The sequence below is a fragment of the Channa argus genome, chromosome 9 (assembly GCF_033026475.1).
Source record: "Channa argus isolate prfri chromosome 9, Channa argus male v1.0, whole genome shotgun sequence".
Taxonomy (NCBI): Eukaryota; Metazoa; Chordata; class Actinopteri; order Anabantiformes; family Channidae; genus Channa; species Channa argus.
In genome coordinates this window covers 3,730,758-3,753,952 of record NC_090205.1, presented here as the reverse complement: position 1 = coordinate 3,753,952, position 23,195 = coordinate 3,730,758, and the positions used below count along the sequence as shown (strand labels likewise).

The 23,195-nt window shown below is 42.3% G+C and overlaps 1 protein-coding gene across 17 annotated transcripts in view; it reads right to left on the bottom strand.

Moving 5' to 3' along the window:
• Positions 1-23,195, bottom strand: part of caska (calcium/calmodulin-dependent serine protein kinase a) — a 115,533-nt gene that overhangs the window by 6,000 nt on the left and 86,338 nt on the right. For 4 of the 17 annotated variants that reach the window (XM_067514976.1, XM_067514975.1, XM_067514977.1 and 1 more), the window contains 12 exons: positions 17,420-17,497; positions 14,915-14,962; positions 13,828-13,908; positions 10,217-10,405; positions 9,398-9,476; positions 8,537-8,622; positions 7,164-7,232; positions 4,334-4,402; positions 3,675-3,710; positions 2,279-2,320; positions 1,639-1,835; positions 828-943 (listed from right to left, as the gene is read on the bottom strand). In XM_067514976.1, the coding sequence (XP_067371077.1) occupies positions 828-943; positions 1,639-1,835; positions 2,279-2,320; positions 3,675-3,710; positions 4,334-4,402; positions 7,164-7,232; positions 8,537-8,622; positions 9,398-9,476; positions 10,217-10,405; positions 13,828-13,908; positions 14,915-14,962; positions 17,420-17,497 (1,090 nt within the window). The remainder of the gene's footprint in view (positions 1-827; positions 944-1,638; positions 1,836-2,278; positions 2,321-3,674; positions 3,711-4,333; positions 4,403-7,163; positions 7,233-8,536; positions 8,623-9,397; positions 9,477-10,216; positions 10,406-13,827; positions 13,909-14,914; positions 14,963-17,419; positions 17,498-23,195) is intronic. The other 13 variants (XM_067514980.1, XM_067514992.1, XM_067514981.1 and 10 more) reach the window with 8 other exon arrangements.

The window sequence follows — 23,195 nt, the reverse complement described above, 5'->3', positions numbered from 1 at the left end:
CTATAGGGTTTGAGTGGGGGTCCCTCCTTGATTCACATTGAGGCAAACCTGCTGTACCAAAGCTGTAGAGCTCTGGGTACATGAGGTACAGACCCACCCTGCAAAGCCTTTGTTCCTCTGAACTGTCACAGCTCTCACCTGTTTGCACTAAGTGCTTTTCTAGAGCCATTTGCACCTCTGAAGTCTCAGCACTGAACTGTCACCTGGATCCAACCCCTGCCTCACTCCCCTGCCTCCTGTTTTAACCCAACAGTTGCATCTGTGGTTGCAATAACACGAGGTGACTTTTTTTTTTTCAGTCTGGCCACACAGCTAGACACTCCAGCGACATCCGAGAAGTGAATTTACACTATGTGCTGCATTTATGTGCAGGCACTGCTAAACATATCTGCTGCGTCTTTCAAGCCTCTAAACAACACGTGACACCACGTTTACCAAAGGGCCAAACAGTTCTGTTTGCCTGAAGCACAGAATCTAATTATACAGGCTCCAATGCAAACATCTTGCTTACAGTGAGACTGTGTGTATAGATGCACAGAGTGACTGGATCAAACTGGTGTCAGTGAGCTGTCCATGCTTCTCTAAATCACCCCTGTGCTCATATAAGATTTTCTGCTTTGCTGGCAGCTTTTCTAGTCATTCTTGACATCAATGTTACAAGGTCGTGTTACACACACGTTTCACCTACACAAACACACACATGCTCACGACCCCACACACATAATGCAAAAAGCATACACGCATGCATTTGAGAAGTGCAGTGTCTGCAACATGCTGTGTGTGTGTGCACATGCATGTGATTGTGAATGTGTGAATGCATGGTCTACCTGCATTGTGCTTTGCCAAATACTTGTCTTTGTACTGCTTCTTCTTCTTGCCAAACCAGGTGCAGCTGGCCTGCTGCTCCTGCTTGGTCTTCTCCATGGCTATGCAAGCCACTCGCCTACCACACAAACACAGAGACAACAAAAGGTTCACATCTGGCCATGTGCAGAACAAGTGAGCCAGCTGGGATTTTGAATCAGGCTCAAGGCTGTTAACATTTCTCTTCTAGTGCTTTTATGTCACTTGAATATTTTTGTTCCGAATACACGACCTGTTTATTCAAATATTTCTAATTTGCTACATTATTTTTAGATGTACAATGACTTGTCTGCAGAGAAATGACTTGTCACCCTGGAGAAAAACTCTGCTGACACATAGGTAATTTACCTGGCTCTGGAGACAACAGGAACAGGAACAATAACAGGACAGCAATTGACTCAGACTTAGAATAACAGACTCCTCTCAGGAGCTGGGCTTTAGGCTGCTGACATGACTGCAACCTCGTGGTGCTGAAAATGTCCAATCAGATGTTAAAATATTAAGAATTAGATCGTTCATGATTCCTATTATTTGTCTGCCCAGGACACTTCAACATGTGGTTGGGAGAAGTGGGACAGGAACCGCCGACCCTATGGTCAGTAGGTGGCCACTCTACCAACTGAGTCACTGCCACCCCCACTAGAGTACTTACTCTGAAGTACAAGCTAAAAATGTCCTTCAAAACAGTGTTTGAACTACTGTCATTCTCAGAAGTACAATAAAGTTCCTCCGGTTCAAAAATGTCTTTGGTAACTTGTGTTTTTTCCCTCTCACCACTCCTGCAGCTCCGGTGAAGGGATGAGGCCTGCGGTGCCGTTCTTGGTGTTCTCCAGTTTGCCCTGCCACCAGTTGTGGTCGTCCTTTGAGATAATTTGGATGATGTCGCCCACCCTGAAGCGAACGCCGGCCTCCTTGCAGGGGATCAGTTCATCTTTGGAGGGGTCGTACTCGAACTGGGCCCTCACATAGATCTGTGGTAGGCAGAGAGGTCATGGGGGTGAAATAAGTGGTGGTGGAGTGTGGATAAATCAAGTGTTGGGAGAAGGTACAGTTGAAAGATGCTGGTGTCCTTTCTAGTGCGTATTATGGGAGCTGGGACTGAATCCCTAAGCAGTGGACCCTCAGGGGAGTGTTTTGGTTGCCAGGGTGGAAAGTAGTTTCCAAAGACTGCCTTTCTCCAGGGGACATAAACCCCGATGATCCTGAGCTGTTAATGAGCCTCTCAGCACACTGGTAATTAACAGCACAGGCATTGTTTGTGTGTCCATTAGTTGCAAACAACATTTTAAATCACACGTTGCTGCTGCTATTGTTGCTGCTTTATGGTCTGCTCTCGGTGTGAAAGTGAGCTGGTAGGAGCGTTGGGGACAAAAGTGTCAAAAGTTGTCTGGTGATGGTGGAGGCCGTGTCTTACCTTAACAGACATTTTGTCCTTGATTGGAGGTCTGGATACAATCTAGGATTTGAAAGCATCATACACGTCATGCAGCAAAACGGCAGTGTCTAAACAGCAGTTTGGCTTCCAAGGGTATTACAGGGGAAGCAGGATGGGGGTTGATGGTGGTGAGACAGGACAGGGATGAACAACTGCCTACCCCTCTTTTGGAAACATTTACTTTAACATGTGGTGATGCAATGGCAAGCGTGTGTACAACTGCCCTCTGCTGGCAGAGTTCACAGTCCCAGCAACCTTTGGTTTCTTGGTACTTGATCTCACAATGTGAACGAGTGAAGAAGCACGATTTTGGATGAGTAATGTTACGTTTCAGCTGGGAATTACTCCATGCTCCAAAATGTGACTGCAGCAGGAATGGATTTGTGGTTAGGGGCTGAAAACTGGGCTATGCAACAATGCCTGTGCTGTTATTGCTGCACTGTACACACATTGAAAGTGACTGCAGTGGCCATTCGTATCCAATTAGTCTAGAGGTCTTCGTACAGTCTGTATTCTCAGATCGTAGTTACAGAGACATGATCTGTAAAGTTCCGTATCAGTTAAACTGATGTCAAAAGGGTCCAAGATAGAGTGTCAGTCGATGTTACAGCCATTTTTAAGGTATACTGACTAATATGAAATGTCTTAGTCAGACAAAACAGAAGGCCATGTGGAATTATTCCCCCTTTTTCTATTGTTTTTGCAAACTAAAAAACGAACTAACAAAAAACTTTATTCTGCAAATTAATCGACTGGTTAAATAAGTGCAGCAAGTAGCTCCACCTGGGAGTTAAACCCAGCTGTGTGTCAGCTGATGTTAAAATATTAGGGGTGACATCATGCTGGACATCTTTATCTGTGACCACTGCAGTGCCATTACTGCTTATGTCCTAATAACTGGATTTGTTGTGTGTGTTAGAGAAGGATCACAAAGACATGCAGGTTGTGGGTGTCCTGGCCTTAACCAGCTGGATGTACGTGGACAGACTGGTGCCTTTTGGTCTAAAAAGTCAAGTGTTGAGTTCTATAAAGTCTAATTCCTGACAACACACTTGAAAAAGCTCAATTTTAATGTAGTTGCATTCATTGTGTTTCTCTGTTTTGTCAGATTAAATCTTAACAGCTGCAGTTTCATATTTTAGTGTCAACTGCAGAATTTCATTTTAATGCATTTTGGATTTGGCCCAAGAATGTGTTCTTTAAGAGTTGAAAAAGGTCAGACCCTGGCTGATCAGTAATCCAAACTGTACTGAGGAATTTTGTGAGACAGAGAGAGGGTTGGGCAGAAATCAAGACACACACACTCAGTATGAGGGGGGGGGGATGCTAAAGCGTTGTGGTGTAAGGAGCTGGTGAGTCACATGTGTTTATTCACCTGTCGACCTTTGGGTTGAATGGTGGATGGCAGGTCCTGTAGGAACAGACAATCAGTGACAGAGAGACAAGGTTAAGTAAAAGACGCATGTAACAATGTATATATTCTTCTAAGAACATGAGAAATTGAAACCATGCACACACATTCGGCTGCAGTCTATCCACTGCAGCTACAACAAGGGGAAAAGTGGGAAGGAGAAGAAAGTTCTTCTCATCTGTTAAAGCAGTTCTGGCTGTGGAGCAACCAAGCAAGCACAGAGCAAGCAAAGCAGCTGCAACATCAGCGTCGGTCCGGAGCCTCGTGGGGAAACAGGGGATCTGCAGAACCTGATCCCAGTGGGTTGTGTCAGCAGGCTTTATGAGGCACACCAATTTGTTAACTGAGATATCGGACACGGGGGGGCCTTCGGCTCAAACAGATGAGGAAGAGGGGAGAGTGACACGGGGTCGATGACAGCACGACCCCCCAACTCTAATTCTACTGTAACAACTCAAAATGAAAACAAACACAAACCATGATAAATGGACACCTACAGGGACGGGGGGACGGGGGGTCAGCTGACATGTATAAATACCATGACACATCAATGTGACAGATGAGACGCACTGGAGGGGGGTGGGGTCTGTCTGCAGGGTTTTTCAGGGGTTGGGGGTCCTTACCAAGATAGAACTGTTAATGCTGGAGTGGCCATTGGCAGGGGACTGCCTGGAGGTGGTGGGGGATTCTTTCTGAAATTAGACACACAGGTCAGCAGCGCACACACACACACTTGAACACACACACAGATTTGTGGGCAGCGACCGTAGGCCATGAAGAGAGTACATCTGTAGAGACCCACCACATCACTGACGTAATGAAATGTGTCGTGGAAACGAGTGACATCATCATCAGAGGGTCTCTAGGCTGCACATCCTGTCATCGCCACAAGGGGGCGCGGCACTAACATGAAATACTGTTCAGAGCAGCTGAGACGATGAGGAGCCAGTGATGAAGGACTAACAAAGCTGCAATTAAATGTTTTTTATGGGCTGATTTAAGAGATTGACTAACTGCTGAGTTTACTACTGAAAACTACATTGAAGATGCAGTTATGGGTCATTTATATACTGATTGAGAACCTACTTGGAAAATATCTCATTTACAGCCAAACCACAGCTAAATTTCCATGAAATCACTGAGCTTTTATTCAGAAAATGAGATGCTGCACACATTACCTCTCTACACAGCAAACATGGTAATTAGTCTCAAATTAATCTTTGAATAATCACTTTACTTACAATCTCATCTTTTCTTTTATATAGGTCCAATATGTGTAGGAGACCAACTGGGCCTCCTGTCTGGCAACACTCAACTGACTTTTTAATAATCTCATGAATTATCAGAATTAAATGTTTTTAATGAGTCAAATTTTAGAACTACAGAATTTATTAATCACCGTTTAGTTGGTGAGAACAGCTGAAACATGAGGCTCCTGCACATAATTATAAAGCAGAAAATAACTGAATTGTTAAAGTGATAATTCCAACTTCTTTGGATGATTCATTTATGATTTATGGACTTATATTCATTTGTTCTTTTTCTGGCATCAGGTAAACGCTGCACACATCAAAGCAGGACTGTGGTTTTGATTTTCAAATCAAAAGTATGGTGTAGCTGTGCTGTTATTGTGTGTAGGCCTAAATAAAGAAAACCACAGCAACTCCACCATTCCACTTTTACATGCTCTAAGATTATTTCCCCAAAATTAATTTTTCACTCCCTTTGAAAATAATTGACCCATTACCACATTACTTGTCTATGTTTTCTATTGCTGGCTCAGCTTTCGACCACTTTTAGCTCTAATGATAATTCTGTGTGAATAGTTAGTTTCTACTGATACTTTTTATTTCAGTTAAAGATTTTTAAATTAACGCTCTGACTGTACTTAGCATGTAGCACAGTGATTATTTCATAATTATTTATGCTTTGTTCTGCTAAAAACTTTTTAACAATTACAAGGGAAACTTAACTACAGTTATTCAGTAACTGCTTCCATATTATTCACGTTTCCTAGACAGAAAAACATAAACTGTAACTGCTGACTAAGTAGAAAAGATGTCACACTGCTGGTAGGTGAAGTTTTAGTTAAGGAGTTTATCAACCAGATCAGCCTAAATGTTTATGGAGTGGATCAGCTAAAAGTCACGGAGAATATAAATTAAGAACATTTGTTATTCTTTCTGGGAAACACCAATGGACAGAATTACCCTTTTATGCAAACAGCACAAATTTTGAGCAACTAACACTTTAATACCAAACTGTGTCAAAGTGAAATTAGTTGAAAACCACAGCTTCTGTCAAACAAAAGTGCTAATTGACATGTTAACCACAAGTTTTTTACTCTGGAAATTAAATGTTGCACAAATTACATTTCCCTTCTTCTGTCCACACCCGTTAATTCTTCACAGTGACGAACATTTAACACTTATCTCCTGAAAAAAATCTGGACAAATGGGTCATTTAGAGGTTTAGTTCAAGTTTTTTGCTGTCCCCAATTAGCCATGTGCTTGTGGGAGAAGGTGTTAGTTGAATTATTTTTTAAAGTGTGAGGATGAATAAACTAACAAAACAATACATGTTTCTGCAGACCTATTGTTTTATCAAGCTCAGGACTTTGTTTTGTGATAATACATCAGGTTTAAAGCTGTATTTTAAACCAGATTATATCTAGAAGCTCATCACTGCCTTCGCTGTGTGTATTGAGCAAACATCTGCTGCTGCTGCTGTAACAGGGTTGAAGACAACTTAAGTAACTCAAAGAGTAAAGAGTCAAAAGGCCAAACACAGGACTCTCATCACTGGAGGTCGCTCATATAGCAGCTTACATTGACTACTGCTTCATGTTCAAGTGCACATTGCAATAACTGAACTTCAACACAGCAGACAGTTTACACACCAAGCAGCCCAACTAACATTTAGCCATGGATTTGGAAGGGAACACGTTCTATTTCAGCTCTGTATGAAACAGTTTGTTTTAGCTCTTGTCCTTGTTCTTATCCAGCCCTATTCTGTAGCATTAAAATGAGACAAAGTTCTTCTTGCGCTTGAACTAAAAAAAAATTCTGTAAAGCAAGATGAAAGGCCAGATACTCAATTAAGAGGTGTTTCTGTCATTTTGTCCACCTTGTACTGTGTGTACTGATGTGGTGGTGGTGGGGCAGCAGAAGGATGCGATCACAAAGATAGGTGTGGCCACATGAGGGAGAGGTGAGGGAGGGGTGTTCCGGTATCTTGGTTGTGAAATTGGTGTGCTGAATATCTGACTCAGCCCCAGCAAAACACACACACACACACACACACACACACACACACACACACTGCATACTGTGGTTACACACACGCTCAGTGACCTGGCGAGCAGTTAGTATTCAGATCCAGAGATCACAATCAGCAGTGAAGGAGGAGGAAGAGGAGGTGTAAAGGATGAGGAGAAGGAGGTGGTGGTGTTACCTCGCATGAGGAGCCCTGGGTCCGGTAGCTTGGCACTATTTTGAAGGTGATGCTGCCTCGCATTTCTCTCTGTGAACAAACATCGTCAGCTTTGTCTTATTGGACATTTACCAAGACACTTTTCTAGAGATTAGAGCAGCATCGATTCATGGCAGAACATTTATCCACAACTCTTTGAATAAGCTGATACTTTTTAAAGTATGAAATAGTTGAAGGTTGTAAAATGGTATGATTGGATGGTTTTCCTAGTCCTAACAGAAAACATCCAGGGTTCTGGACTTTTGGTTTTACAGTATAAGATGTAATGATGTTTCCATAAACTCTTAGGAACTGATATGGACAATTTTTAAGTTTTCCCATATTTCATAGCTCAAATGATTGATTGAGAATGTAATTTGTACATGAACTGCTAATGTAAATAATTGTTTTTTGCAGGCCTGGTACAGATGCATTGAAACATAAGTATATTCCTCTCTAGAGTTGGAATGATAGCTGATTATTCCATTATCGATGATACTTTAATAATCAAATTATCATTTGGTATCTTTAGGCAAATAGTTTCTGGTGTCAAAACCTCAAATGTGAAGGTATTAATCTTTTCATCTGGATTCTCTTTTGGTTGTAGGTCAAACCAAACGGAACCTCTGCTGGTTATTCCTTCTTTATACAGAGTGGCCATCGAGCCTGTTTGCACGAGAACTTGAGCTGGAAGCCTGGAGAACGTGGCTCGGTCACTGGCCATTACTGCCCACCTGAAGCTGAAGGCTTCATTGAACGAGCATAAGCATCTAGATACAACTCAAAAGTTAGATGTTAACCTCCAGAAAACTCAAGCAGCCAATCACAGCTCTTCCAGTCCCCATGTGGCGTCTCCCTCGAACCCTGTAGCCCTGACGTGCAGTTACATTTCAGAAGAACATCAGCGAACATCAGCTACACCGTTGGCTCCTGCTACTCTCATCAGAGGAGGTGGAAACGGTTACAGTGAAAGACTGTTAAACAGGGAGAGTAGTTTCCTGTGCAGGCTGTTCCACTTGCTGTAAAGGTTTGTTTGGATCTACTTAGAAATCCTAACAGGGCTCCGGCAGAGCTGGGCAGGTTCGGTGGATTACAGAAACACCCACAACACACTAAGTCATGGGAAACACAAAGCCAGTTTAAAACAGTCTGTGGACGCTGCAACCTAGAGTCACGTCGGGGCATGAAACCGAATTTCAGAGCTTCACCTTCGTGGATCGTTCTATCACAGACGTCAAATGCTGCACAACGTCCCAGTTGGGCACAGTCCAGGAAGTTCACTGTGCACGTCAGAGGTGTGAATGTTAATTGAAAGTATAACTTGAACTTGAGGTAACACACAGACACACACTCACCAGCATCTTCTGCAGCTGCTCAACAGTCTGGTTGGCCACACTGATGCCATTGATCTCCCTGATCTCATCTCCAACGTGCAACGTACCTGAGAGGACACGGGACAAAAGTCAGGCCACAGAGACACTAATGTGCACTCAAACCTTTGTTCTCATCACACAGCCACAAAATATGTAATTAGTTTAATAACCGGTCACATGCTGTGTGCAGCCACAAGTGCAAAGACAAACCAGCTGCTGAAGTGTTGATTTCCTTAGAGACTACAGAGTTTCTACTTCTCCTTCCTATAAATTTGCATGAATAATAACAGTAAGATTATAAAAAAGATTAGTGAAGTTGAAACATTCAGATCCTGTATCACAGGTGATGATGCGTGACAAAGAGAATAAATGCAGCAGCCAAACTTCACAGCTATGTGACAGAAGATCCTGATTCCGATTTGACTGGAAGCATAAGACACTTTAAATTCGTCTCGACAAAATTCTTGTTTTCTCTGTATATTTTTAAATAATCAAATGAAAACAACTTTAAATCACATTCACATTTGGATTTTTGTGAAACCAACACTAAGCTGCATTTTAAATTACATTAAAATAAAAGTTATTGATAAGCACACAATAAATAGCCAAACTAAACATTATGAAACGTGATATCAGGCTTTATTCTAATAAAAAAAAAAAAAAAAAAAAAAAAAAAAATCAAACCAAGATTATGAGGAAATAAAACCAGGCACAGCTCTGCTCCGAAAGATGAAATGCAACATGCACATGTGGTTCTGGGACCAGAGAGTGAACATTAATAGTATAGATGAGCCTGCGTGTAGCGATTTAAGAAGGTGCTCGTGTAAATGACTGCAGGTTCACCTTGTCTGTGGATCATTCCTCCGTACATTATCCGAGCTACGATGCAGTGGTTCGAGTCGTTCATCTTCAGTGTGATGCCCTGCAGGAACAAAAACACGGACTCGTTCAGTGAGATCTTAGTGTTTTCTCGTGTCTAGACAACCACAGCAACTCCACCATTCCACTTTTACTTGCTCTAAGATTATTTCCCCAAAATTTATTTTTCACTCCCTTTGAAAATAATTGACAAAGTTTCACATGGCCAGGAACCACATTACATGTCTGTGTTATTTATTGCTGCCTCAGCTTTCGACCACTTCACTTTTAGCTTTGCTGATGATAATTCTGTGTGAATAGTAGAATGAAATAGTTTCTACTGTTACTTTTTATTTCAGTTAAAGATATTTAAATTAACGCTCTGACTGTACTCAGCATGTTGCACAGTGATTATTTCATAATTATTTATGCTTTGTTCTGCTAAAACCTTAAGGTGACACATTTTCCAGTTTATGTTGTGGACAGTGTGTCTTATAATTTCCTACAAAGTGAGCAGATATTTGACTGTAAATTACGTCAATCTTTCCAAGAAAGAATGACACAATAGCAAAGGAAACTTAAAAAGTGTCAACTGCTACAGTTATTCAGTAACTGCTTCCATATTATTCACGTTTCCTAGACAGAAAAACATAAAATCTGAGTAACTGCTGACTAAGTAGAAAGATGTCACACTGCTGGTAGGTGAAGTTTTAGTTAAGGAGTTTATCAACCGGATCAGCCTAAATGTTTATGGAGTGGATCAGCTAAAAGTCACGGAGAATAATGAAAATATGGGAACTGTACCATCGGCTCGTCTGTGTTCTTCTGGAACTGGACCAGACGGACTCTCGTGACATTCTCCAGGTCCATGTCTCCATTGGCGCTCTCTGGGGAGTCACCGTTCAGGTAGGGCGAGGTGGGTGGAGGGGTCACCCTCAGTGCCTCATCGCTGTAAACCTCGTGGGCCACAACGTCATGGGCCTGCAACAAGGCCTGTGGTCGCACAAGCAAAGGCAGCGTTAGACTGAGTAAAATGTCCAGTGTGTTCAGGTGAGAAATCTAAAAAAATGCAGGGAGGGGGAGAAAACACCCACAACTGGGAGAATAAATAACCAAACAAACAGGAGCATTTGTGCAGCGACCTCAGCTTTTCATGTACATTATATACGATAATGTTATACAGTATTTTAACTCAACTAATTCAGGAGTTTTGTGGCTGATGCTAATTTTTAAGAACTGAAAGTTATCAGCTGGTGACTGAAATCTGAGTACAGAGAAATATAAAAATGCAAACTACTCGACAAACTATGTAACAATAGTATCTGCCGGGTGGTTTTTAGCTGTTGTGTTTTGCTTGCATGAACAAAAGTGTTTTACTTCGACAAACTGGAATCCAAAGGCAGCACCAAGGTACGTGAACAGTACTTTAAGGCAACACACCAAGAACCACTCTGCTGGGTGGTTCCACAGTCAGACCCACTAAACACCAGCAGGGATTTCCATCGTGCCTCTGACTGTCTACTCTGGTGTACTACAAGGTATTTCCTCTTTTCCCCGGGGGTGTGGTCGGCAGCCCCCTGTCTGTTTCAGTTAAAGCAGAGTCCTGTGTAGCAGCAGAGTGTTTGCACGGCTGGCAGCCAAAGGAGCCTGAGTGTCACTTGTAAGGTTGGCGATCAAACCTCAACAAAGAGGAAACCTGTCCCTGCCTTCCCTCAGTCACACACAAATCAAACTCCATGTAGCAGGACAAGTTGTGTGTGTGTGTGTTAGTGACTGCAGCCTAATGAGAAGAGAGTCCAGGGGTTAACTAATCCCTCAGCGTTGTGGAAAAGCAGCACCAGATAAGTGAGGGAGTGGGAGACAGAATGACGGTGGTGAGATTTTCATTTGAATCGATGCCCCAGAGGAAACACTGTTTAGAACACGGCTCATCAGAGATATTGGAATGAACAAGGAGGTGACATTAAATCCCACTGATCGTGTTTTTAATAAAGCAAAGGTCATCTCCAAAGGTCGCTGTTCAGGACTGAAGCTGTGCGGTGGCAGAAACTGCTACAAGCAATTCAATTCAATTCAATTCAATTCAATTCAACTTTATTTATATAGCGCCAATTCACAACAAAGTCATCTCAGGGCACTTTACAGAATAAAGTCAAGATTATAAAGATATATAAAGAGAACCCAACAATTCCCCCTGGAGCAAGCCATAGGCAACAGTGGAGAGGAAAAACTCCCTTTAACGGAAGAAACCTCCAGCAGAACCAGGCTCAGGGTGGACGGCCATCTGCCTCGACCGGTTGGGGTGAGTGGAAAGGGGAGAGAGAAAAGAACAGAGCAACAAAAAGCAATAACAAAACATCGGGCAGCATTTAAAGACAGAAGCTTTAGTGAAGCCACAGGATAACTGCTCTACTTTTTCTACAGTTGTTCTCAAATATTATCGTAAAAGATCCATTTTTGAAAGAGCAGCAGGCAGGTTGTGCTGTGTTGTGTTCGCTGTACCATCTTTTTTCCTGTTTGTCTACAGTGGGAAATCTTCCTAAAAGCTGTTTTAATGAGAGTTGAGCCTTTAGCAATGCTACTCTCCCTGAAGTTATTGGCAGTAGCACCATAATCACCAGGCCTGGAGGCAGATTAGTGCACTTTGGACTTTAAATTGCAGTAGTTTACAGCTCATGGTTCGTGTTTCTCTTGTGCCCTGAACTACACCGATTAGCCACAACATTAATACCAGCTGAGGATTTTAACCTAAAAATGTTTAATAAACACTGTTGCGTCTGTGTGAGTTAAACACCTTCCGGCACTTGACCTGGTTAAAAATCAGTTCCACCTCTGACACCAAATTCTTTTTAATTCTGTACACGTTTTGCCATAATGACCGATTTAAAATACATCGTCTTTTGGACTATAGGTCGTACTTTTACTTGAGTAAAACATTTGAAGTGGGCCAAAAGTTTTCAGTATAAATTTCCTCCTTTAACTTTACTCAGTGCAGTTACAAAACAACACATTGTTTTGTGTAACCGAATACAAGTTAATGTCTAAATGTATAAAGAAATCAAGCTTTTATTTTTTACATTTAGCTCATTGAACCAATGACACTAACAAAAAACTAGCTGCCAAACTAGGAAGCGTGAATTGTGCTGAGCTGAAGGGACGTAGTGTTTTGAACACTCGTTTCCTCTCTGCTCGTAATGTTCATTAACCCTGTCCTCACCGGGGGGCTGAGCTGCAGCTGCACAGTGTGCTACAGTGACTATCAGAGCCATGAATGATGTTCTTACTGTTACCTAAAGGGGACGTAGAGCTCTACAGCTACAGGTCCCAACAGCAGCAGACTGAGCTCAAACTCCTCCTTATTCTATCGGCAATAATGCAAGTTCATACTCGGTGGTGTTGGCCACCAGATTAACATTTTTAAAAGAAGCGGTCACATCTTTCTCATTTAATTATATTTTGTGGTCTCTTTGTTGAGTTCAGAACACAGTCTGCCATGTTTGTTTACAACATTGAATATGATCTGACTGTAGCGTCTTTTGTGAACACGTTGAATGTTGTATCCATCCCACTGAGCGCTCACCTCACCTCTAAACAAACTGTGCCATTTAATGTCGGAAAGATTCTGTCGTCCATTTATATTCTGTCACACATACAGATTTAAACATCTTCCATTATTTTCATGTGTGAATTCTTAGATACTTGGGGTTAGATCATTGTGATTTTCTTAAAGATCTAATTTTATAAGCTATTTATATATCACACACTAGCAAACAGCCTTACACGGTCTGTCTGCTGTTGCCTGCTCCCACCTGGCTCCCAGGAAGTCAGTGCCCATTTTCCTCCCTCCCTTTGTCGAGTCTGCACCCTTGTAGCTCTGTGAGGGAGCCAAACCTCTGACCTGACACAACACATCGTACAAGTCACACCTTGCTGACCTCCATCCGTACCTCCCCTCCCTACTGTCATCGAGATTAATGAGCTTTTCCTCTCATTTCCTCATTCATTTCATTTCGATACAGTTTTCCCATCTGCTTCAGTTTCATGTCTCTCCTCCTCTGAACCCTCCTCCACCTCTGTCTGTCTGTCTGTCTGATGCTGAGCAGGCCATTGATCAGAGGCGGAGTTCAGGCTCGTTAATGTGATGGGATTAGCAGGAGAAGCTGCTGACAGCACTAGAATAACTTCCCCTTGGCTGGAGTAACACTTGCTGCTCAGATTCTTAGACCCCTCCCAGGTTTAAACCCCCCAACTACTGCGGCACAATCACTCTTAAATGTGTGTATTTCCAACTTTGTAGCCTCATGACAGACGATGTTCCTGTGTAACAATATGTCTGGCCAGCATCATCAGCGGTCCTGAGCCCTGGTCTGTGAGGTACGACAGATGTGTGTGTGTGTGTGTGTGTTTTGACTCACCATGAAATGTGGCTGAGTCAGTATCCTTCTGAGTTCCTTAGCTTCGTGGTTCTCTGGGTAGCAGGAGATCTCTTCCAGTACCTGGACATGTAGAGAGCGAAAAAGGGCATCGAACAGTTTGCTTTTAGGCCACAGCAGTTGTTGTTCTTCATGCCCAAATCAAACACATTCACACTCCTACCCAAGCACTTTACTGTACCTGCAGGAGTTTGAACAGCCTATGAGGCGCGAGCCAGCAAAACTAACGGTCCCCTTAGACTTTCCTGAACACCACCTCTTACAGCTGCATAGCCAGTGTGAGCCCAACTTTGTACGCCTCTCACTGAGTCACAGTCCCAAACGGGTCAAGGCTCTCCCCCTCCTCCGGCCCTTTTGACGTGACTTAGTTTGATGTCGGCTCCAGTAATGTTACGCCTGACTGGTGAATGTGGCATTGTAGAGTCGAGACCTCGGAGGGTGTGTGTAAGTGTGTGAAAACCTACTGAAACTTGCAAAGTGGAGTCATAACACATTCTCTTCCTCAAATGTGCTCATCAGTCAGAGGGCTGTGTAGTGTCTACAGACATTTATTATTTCTAAACTGTAATATAATTCTGCTTGTTACAGTCAAGGGCCTTCAGCAGGTCATTAGCAGGTGCTATGTGCAGCAATCTGTCAGCAGCATTTACCTCGACTCAATGGCCGATTAGCTTCACACTGATTAATTTGTATCTTTCTGTGGTAAATTTGCACCTCTGAGGTCAATGTGTGTCTCCTCACAGATGTTAGAGACAACCTTCTGATTCTGGCAGGGGGCACCAGCGGGGGCCAATCAGATAGCAGGAGGGCGTGTGCGTGTGCGATGGCCACCTCTGAATTTCTAACTTTTAGTTTATAACATTTTACCTTAAAAATGAAAACTTTGATTCACAAAGAAAAGGAAGCTGCTACACAGCATTAACGTTCATGGACACTATCTGGATTTTTCCCTCACCTCAGTCCGAACCACCTTTAGTACCTTTACACTTTAAAGACCGTGCCAGCTTACTGGGCCTCGTGTTCTACTCATTAGTATTGTGAATATGGCAGTAGTGTGATGAGGTCTTACATATTCCAGATGTTTCAAAGCCCCACTTGCTTCATCTTGGGAGGAGCTCTTCAAGTGGAGGAAGACACAGGGAGAAGGGTTATACAGGCTGTTGACTGTCCTGTGAGATCTCACTGGTAAAAGTTTGAAGGTCAGTGATGACAGAGGTCAGGGGAGAGATTAACTCCACCTGTGCCTTTGAATGGCAGCTAATCTGAATGGGCTGTGAACAGGCCGTGAGATTAGTACGTACAGACAAAGTGAAACCTTCACTAACGAAAGATTAGATCGGACACTAACAGAGCACCTTCAGAAGTATAAAGGTTTTAGTGCAGGCAGGAAAAGGAAAGCGTTGTTGAAGTCTGAAGCACTGTGACACTGCTCTGTTGGGCCAGGAACAAACTAGAGACCAGCAGAAGCTGCATTCTGATTGGTTAAAAGGAATTTCAATATCAGTCAGAACCAGTCTGTGAAGACAGACTTGAAGCAGAGGAGGTGGTGGCTTGGTCTCTAAAGGCACAACCAAACATTAAACCAAGAGTGGATCTGAGATAGCGTTTTGGAGGATTGAGCGACCTTTTGATTCTAAAAATACTCAACAGCCGAGCGTTTTTATAATGGTCAGACTGTTATCTTAGCATAACTATCGTTGGTACTCGACATCAAACATTTACTTTTTTCCATTCCTGCATCTTGTAAAAGCCAAGAGAATAAGTTTATTCGTTAATATTCAGATAGATATTATGCAACTATCTTCTGTGAAATGCTTAAAACATACACTAAGGTCTGGATAGAGAAAAAGCAGATTTTAGTGAGTAATGTTGAGGTGTCTGTAAGGTTTGGCTCTCTGCGGGGAAAACTCATAAAAACACACACGAACGCCCTTCTGGCAGACAGTGTTGCATCTGTTGTGGCTCTGTCTACAACTCGTGATCAAGCTAGACTTAAGTAGGAAAATATGAACACACTTGAACTTGTTGGGGCTCAGTGTAGCACAGCTGTGTTAATTAGCAAAGTCTCTTTGACAGGAACCAAAACCACAGAGAACAGAACTCCACTCCACTAAATGGTTCTCCCTGTCTTACCAGCTCTGGGATTCAGACGCCAGCCCCCGCCCACTCCTTTACTGTTCAGGCTGTTTAATTGCTCCCTCGACAAAGTGAGCAACACAAACATTGCAGCACCGCATGTGCGCGCTGATACACTTGCATTGCACACCACTGTCCCACGCGCCCTTTTCTTTCACTCTCCTTGTTAAGCATCAGTTCCAGAATCCTGCATCCTGCCGGAATAGGAAGTAAACACATAAACACACGCTAACAGTGTGTGTATGTGGATTCATCGTAGCCAGAGTCAAAGCTTAATGTACACCAACCACTGGGAAGTGAACTCTGTGTGTGTGCTGCATCTAGCATCATTTCTAATGAGGAAGGTCAAACAGAGAAGCCCGAGATCTTTAACAACACTGTGCAAACAGGTCAGTTTACCATGATACAGCTGCTCTGACAATGAGCCTCAGTCACAGGGAGCTGGATCGTTAACTAACAAGCAGCTGACGGAACAAAAATAATTTAGTTATTCAATCTGTTCTTTTCTCAAGTCAGTATCAAACTAAACTTCCTTTAGCTAGTTCCAGTTTCACTTCAAAGGAAAACAGAGAGAGGACCTAACACATTCGAGTGCAAATGTTCCTTCTTCGTCAGAAGCAACAAAAATGGTCAAGGAATGTAGAATAAGTAAGTTATTGTAAGGTGAAACAAACAGCTGTCATAAATCATAAAAATAAAATCGGTAACCCATAAAGCTGGAAGCAGCACCAACTATGAGTTGTGGAAGACCAACAAAAATAATTGATTAATTGCTCGAGAGCGACGAAAGAATCGTAAGCAAACTGCAGGGGACCTCACAACGTCCTCACAGGCAAATGGAACAATAATTCAGATTTCAAAATCATCGGCTTTCGGCTCGTCGCCGTGGTGATTTGGCTTGGGACCCACATCAAGGTGGCCCTTGGCTGCTGGGAGGGGCCACACCGGGTGGGGTAGGATTCGAACCCGGGGTTTTCTGCATCCCAACTCAATGATTGTACTGATTTTACGAGTGACTTCAAAGGGCGGAATATTATTCTGACTGAAGTTATTTTTGTCTAAGGTTGTATTTCAGCAGAGCAACGCATTGACTCCCGTGGACTCAGATCAAGATTTGTTATGTTTTTTCAAACAAACCCCAAATAAGATTTTAATATGGAGAATAAATGTTCACCCTGGACACACTTTGAGCACATCTGGTTGTGCACAGACCCCCACAGAAAGAAGAACAGAATGAGGAGTTAGTTTTAGTGCGTGACAAGACAGTGGGATTAATTCAGCGCGAGCACAGTGAGGGGAAAGCCAGAAATGAGCAAATCTGTCATCTAGGCAGATTCTTACTGCACACTCATTTTGATCACCCACATTACATGAAGTGCAACAGGAAAACATCAAGTAGATGCATGCTGGTATTAATTATGTTTGTGTGCTGCATCACCTCTTTGGCTCTCTGCACGGCATCACTGGGGGGGTTTCTGATCTGCGGGGACGACTTGGTGTTGATCTTATCGTAGAGCTGAAACAACAACAACAAAAAAAAAAAAAGAAAAGAAGTCAGACTATTGAAACTTTAAATAGAACAGCACAAGCAGGTTCGAAACCACAACAAGGCCTAACACAGCCCTGCACAGTGTGACTGCCAGCAGACAATTACTGTAAAATAGTGTTTTATCTAAAGAAAAACAGAAGTAACAGCTCGAATGCATCTTTAATTATCACAGTGAATTTAGAGGCACTAGTTTACTGTAAACTTCATTAACCACAGGCCTAATTTCTGCAGAGTAAAAAGACAAAAAAAAGGACCATTTTCTCATCTTGCTGATGGAAGAAGAACAGACACAGTCTATAAAAATCCCAGCTGACTAATAAACTTCACTGACTAAAGCGGCTTGTATGGGCCCAGTCAGGGATGAGTGTGGGTTGTGCTGTATGTTTGTAGACAGAACAGTCCTGAAACACAGTCTAAACAAAAGCAGCAGCTGTACACTCCAACCAGAGCAGAGGTTGAATTTCTAAAACACACACACACGGATACCGACATTTAAATCAAATACCGATAAGTCATCTCCTGTATGTTCCTTTAATTCTGCTGTACAGTGCACAAACTGGATGCACAGACACTCAGACAAACAGGGCTTGTGTACCAGCTTATCCCTGAGAACAACACTGTTCTCGCGCTCACCGCAGCAGCAGCTGCAGCAGCCATGTGATGCTGAAGATCATAACGGGGGGCAAATGATAGATAAAACACCCACACAAGATACAACAGCAGCAACATTTGACTAAACCGTAAAGTTCAACAGAAATGATCTGTTATTTCTCAACACTGACGGGATTCAGTTTCAACAGAACAAAAACATTAGGCTTTGCTGCAACGACACGCCATCAAACCTCGTCATGTGCTGGAAATTCTGAAATGAGCCTTTTCTTGTAGAGGACCTTTGACAGCTGCAGAAGCAGGAGTAAAAACACTTGTGAAAAAGGAAGGAACCTGGTAAAAAAAAAATGTTTTTACAGGCAGATTACTTCACAATTGTGCAAAATTGTAGGAGTTGCAGTAGTTTATCAAACCTAAATATCCTGTTTAGCTGTGAAGAGTAGTTTTAGGTGCAGACATACAGGTCACATTTCTGCTTCTCAGTTCATAGAGCGGAGTTTAAAAACTGGCCTGGAGAACTCGAACGACTCGTGCAGAAAAAAGGCCGTTTTCCATCAGTATCAACATACAAACATGGACAGAGTTTTTGGTACCGTTGCAGCTTTTAAAACAAAGCTTCACTCTTCTTGAAAATTGTTGAAAACAGAATGACGTCTAAATTTCTTATTAGCACCAGGTAAATCCTACATTCTTTCCTTGACGATGACGTATCCTGCCTCCATTACCTAGGAAAGCTTAATATGCACTTGACCAAAGCCCCTTATGATACATGTCAAATGCTACAAACACACAGGGTTTTGACTTCAAATTAGCTCGAGGTATCGCTTTACCAAATGCTCCTTCTTGCAAAAGGAAAGCAGAGAGAAAAAAAAAAAAGAGGAAGACCACACACTCACCCAGGAGACGGTAAGTGGTTTGTCAGACAAACCCAGCCAGCGGAGTGTAAACAAGACGCGGGTTATCTAAGCCAGACGGCTCCATCCCTTCGGTGTCTGCAGGATTTCTGGTTTCCTCTGCGTGTTTCACTGTGAGGAGGCTACTTTCAGTCGCACTGATAGTGATGGAGGCTGTGCTTGTTGTGCAGGGCACTGAGGCCTGACAATAAAAGCCATTATTTGTTCATGGACTGGGATGGGCTGCACTCCTCTGTCCCTTTCACCCCCCCACCCCCATTCAGAGCAGGACACGGGTTTGTGACATAGGCTGAATGGAGACATCTGCAGCCCCAGGCTCCCACTGACACTGCTGCTTACACACTCACTTGGCAGATCCACAAGTTTCCTGCAGCCCACATCAACCTAATCAGCCTCCGACTACTGGCTGCATGGGCGTTTCAGCAACAAAGAACAACTTGTTTTCTGGAAACTTGTTAAAAGTGAAGTTTAGTTACCTCAAAATTGTACAATACTTGTACTTCCCTTCTCTGTCTGTGGTATAAATAGTGTGTGAGAAAACACAGCGTTCACATGTGTTTCTCTGGGCCCAGGTGTGCTGCTGATGTGCAGCATAGTGAAGGAGGAAAATAAAACAGGCAAGGAGCTTCATATTTTAATATCTCCTGTGGCTTCGAAACGACATCTGTCCCTCAGAAGTGAACTGATGTGGACCGTCAGGATCCGACCCCATGACCTCAACCATCAACCACGATCTGTATCACACGCACTGCGGGGACGGTCCCGAGAGCGTCTGGGGAACAACAGGCTGAGCAGAGAACTCAAAATCCTGTTGCAGTGAACAGAACACAGATGTATTTCTAAATCGACCCTTATAAACCACAGCCAGGTGCATCTCTGGGAAGCTGATGTTTGAACTGTGTTTGAACTCCATGAAAGTGAATTTCCCTGTTTATGACAAAGTGTCGTTTTAAAGGTTCCTTTTTATCTTGAAATAAAAACTCCAATCCCGAAAAGTTGGACCCTGTGTAAAATGTAAATAAAAAGAGAAATCAGTGAGTTCTCTCCGACACCCTGGTGGAGTGGTTAACGCCGCCACCTCACAGCCAGACGCTGCCCGGTTTGTGGCCTGGGAGTGTGAATGGTTGCCTGTGAATGGTTGGTCTGCGTAGGTCTCTGCGTTGTCCCTGAGACAGACTGGAGAGCTGTCCAAGAAGTTAAATATAATGGATGCAATGATTTGCAAATCATTTAAAACCAGTGTCGCCACTTTAATGGAAATAGAGTTTTGAGGAAACCTATGTATTTCTGTAATCTTTATATTCATGTCAGATCCACAAATTACTAGGAACAGATTTCTAAACGTCTAATCCCAATGTTCTATTGTTGGCAGTGCATTACTTTGAGTCAAGTTAGTACTTTACCCTCAGACAAATGTTTGGTCTCATTTCCAGCACTTCAACAAGTAGGACAAGCTGCTGTAAAGCTGTCAGAAAGCTCCTGATTATTAGCACCAGCACCATTTTTTAGATGTAAATATTTGTAATAAAGTAGTTGAACGTAAACAGACAAGCTTTTTTCTAGCATTTGTTAGTCTACTCGTCTCTGCTGTGGGGTCTTGTTAAATTCCTTTGTCCTTCCAGCAGGTTTTCAGTTTAACACAGAGAGCAGAGTAAACTAAACGGATTAAATAAGAACACAAAGAGATAAAATAATGTTCCCAGACTGTCAGACAAAACAGTCTAAAACACTGTTTAGCCTCTGCACCACCTGCTGGGAACTGGGACTTGTGACCCAGTATGGTTCTGATGTGGTGAGCAGGCAGATGCTCCAGTGTGCGTCCACATCCCCGAACAAGCGGCGACTCACCATTAGTCACAACTGCAAAAGCAGACGAATTGGCTGAGACATTGGTTATTCAGGGTTCTGCTTTAACTGTGGAGCCACTGATTCTAGTCATGGGTAGTTTTTACAGGACAGTCATTTTTCCGTTGCACAACGCCTCATCAGTGATGGTGTCATGAGATATCCTGAACAGTGTCAGGGCTTAAAACTAGGCTCACTTGTAGCTCACTTGCCTGACAGCCAAACCTACTTGTCTAAAATAGAAAATATAAACCTATAAAAACGTAAATAAAATAAACTGGGATTTGGACCATTATTATATTGTATTAAGATACAAAACATAAAATTGAGTGGTAATACTATATCATCTTCAGCTTTATATATTAATTTTTCAAGATAAAAGTTAAAGTTGGACCAACAATGGCTCAGCTGGTAGAAAGGGTCAAAACAGGTTTTGCGTGTTATTCCTGTGACTATTGGATTTTAATTTAGAATCAACTGAATTTGTTTGGAAATAAACGCTTAAAATAACTGAAGTATTCAATATTGTATCTGTATTTTTTTGTTGATTGACAAGACACTGCCAAGCATAAAAATAGTTCCTCCACCCCCTCATCACGTCTGAACTAAATAGAGCCTACAATGTGAACTTAAAGAGACAACTGTAACAGGAAAAGAAAATACATCTCAATCATTATTAGTAAATGGCAGACGGTCCCTTACTTGATGCACCAATAGGTGCAGAGAAACCTGCAGGTAGCACCTGTGTTTTTAAGTTTTGGTGGCATTGACACAGATCAGGTTTGCTGATCGATTTCCCATCGAAGCAAAATCTTGAGTCAATTTGCTAGTTAGCTTGTTGTTGGTATTCAACATCATTTTATTGTGGTTAGTTTTAATGATGGTGAGCAAAGCTGTTTACTACTCATTAACATGAAGTGTGAAAAAGCTGTGCTGCTGTGGCAGGTTAATACAAATTAACATGAGTTATCAGGCAGCTTCTTTCAGCGGAAGCAGAGTTTGGTCTTTCAGAGTGGATTAAATGTCTGTGTCTGTGTTTTTGTCAGCACACTTTTTGGTTTCATTTTAACCGGAAATAGCATTAATCGGCACTAGACCATTACCACAATGTGACACTGCTCAATCAATATTTTTAGTTTGTGACCAGTGCAGATAATGTGTCAGATTCATACAGCATCACAGTATCACAGGGGCAGGACAGCTTTCAATGAAAAATAGTCTCTGGTTCACCTGAAATCAGACATTGAGGACACTTTAAGAACAAAATTTAATAAGGGTTGAACCAATTTGTGTCAGGGCAAAACATGAATCAATTCTTGGGAAACCACTGCCATGTTTATTTCCACTTCCCTGCTAGAGGAACTGCATGACGTGGGACATTTTTATTTAGCATCAGCAACACTGCACCTCCCCAGATGATATCATTGCATTGCAGCAATTGTGTTAAAAGTCTAATACTGCAATCGATGTAAATGCACAGAGTATACTATTCCCAGTGGCATCAGTATCATCAATTCCACTGACAAATACAGATGCAGAGGCGGAAGAGGTGCTAATGATTTTCCATTTATTAAAAGTCCCATTATGAAATACGTGCTCCAAAGGGTCAGACAGGTGTGAATTAATAAACTAATAAATGAAGAGGTATTACAGCTGTCAGTACATAAAGTGGTTAGAACGCGTTCCACCTTTACCTTTACTGACCTTCGTGCTATGCTTTGTGCTGGAAATGTTCTGTGCCATAACTTTTACTTTTGTCACAATATTTATGTTTTAAAAACATCAAATTCAATACCTTCCTAAAGTGCAGTGTCTTCTTAGTTGAGTACTTGCTAGTAGATACTACAACATGTGCTCAGTACTTCAATTTGAGAAGAACAGTCATGGGTACGTCCAGTGAAGTAATCTTTATGCAAGTACTTGCACTTTTTGTAAACACTGCATTTATGTACTGCGACCACCTTCACGAGCACATGTGCTCAGGATGCATTGGTATTTAAAGAACGAAGCATTTTGCTGGCAGCAATTACTTTGTCGTATTGCACAAGTTATTTAAAGTATATTTTGTGCACCAAGTGCATCTTCTGCAAACACTGAGCGAGATGTCTTTTATCTACATGACCATGCACATGTACACTAGAACCATTTGGGGAAAAAATAAAACTCAGTTTAAACACAGCAGCTCAAAATGCAGAGAAAATCTGTGTGTAGTTTCACCACAGCATCTTTCACTACAGAGGATGCAGATGCACACGGTCTAAGATGAAATTTATCCACTTTGAGATGGTTGGACAAAA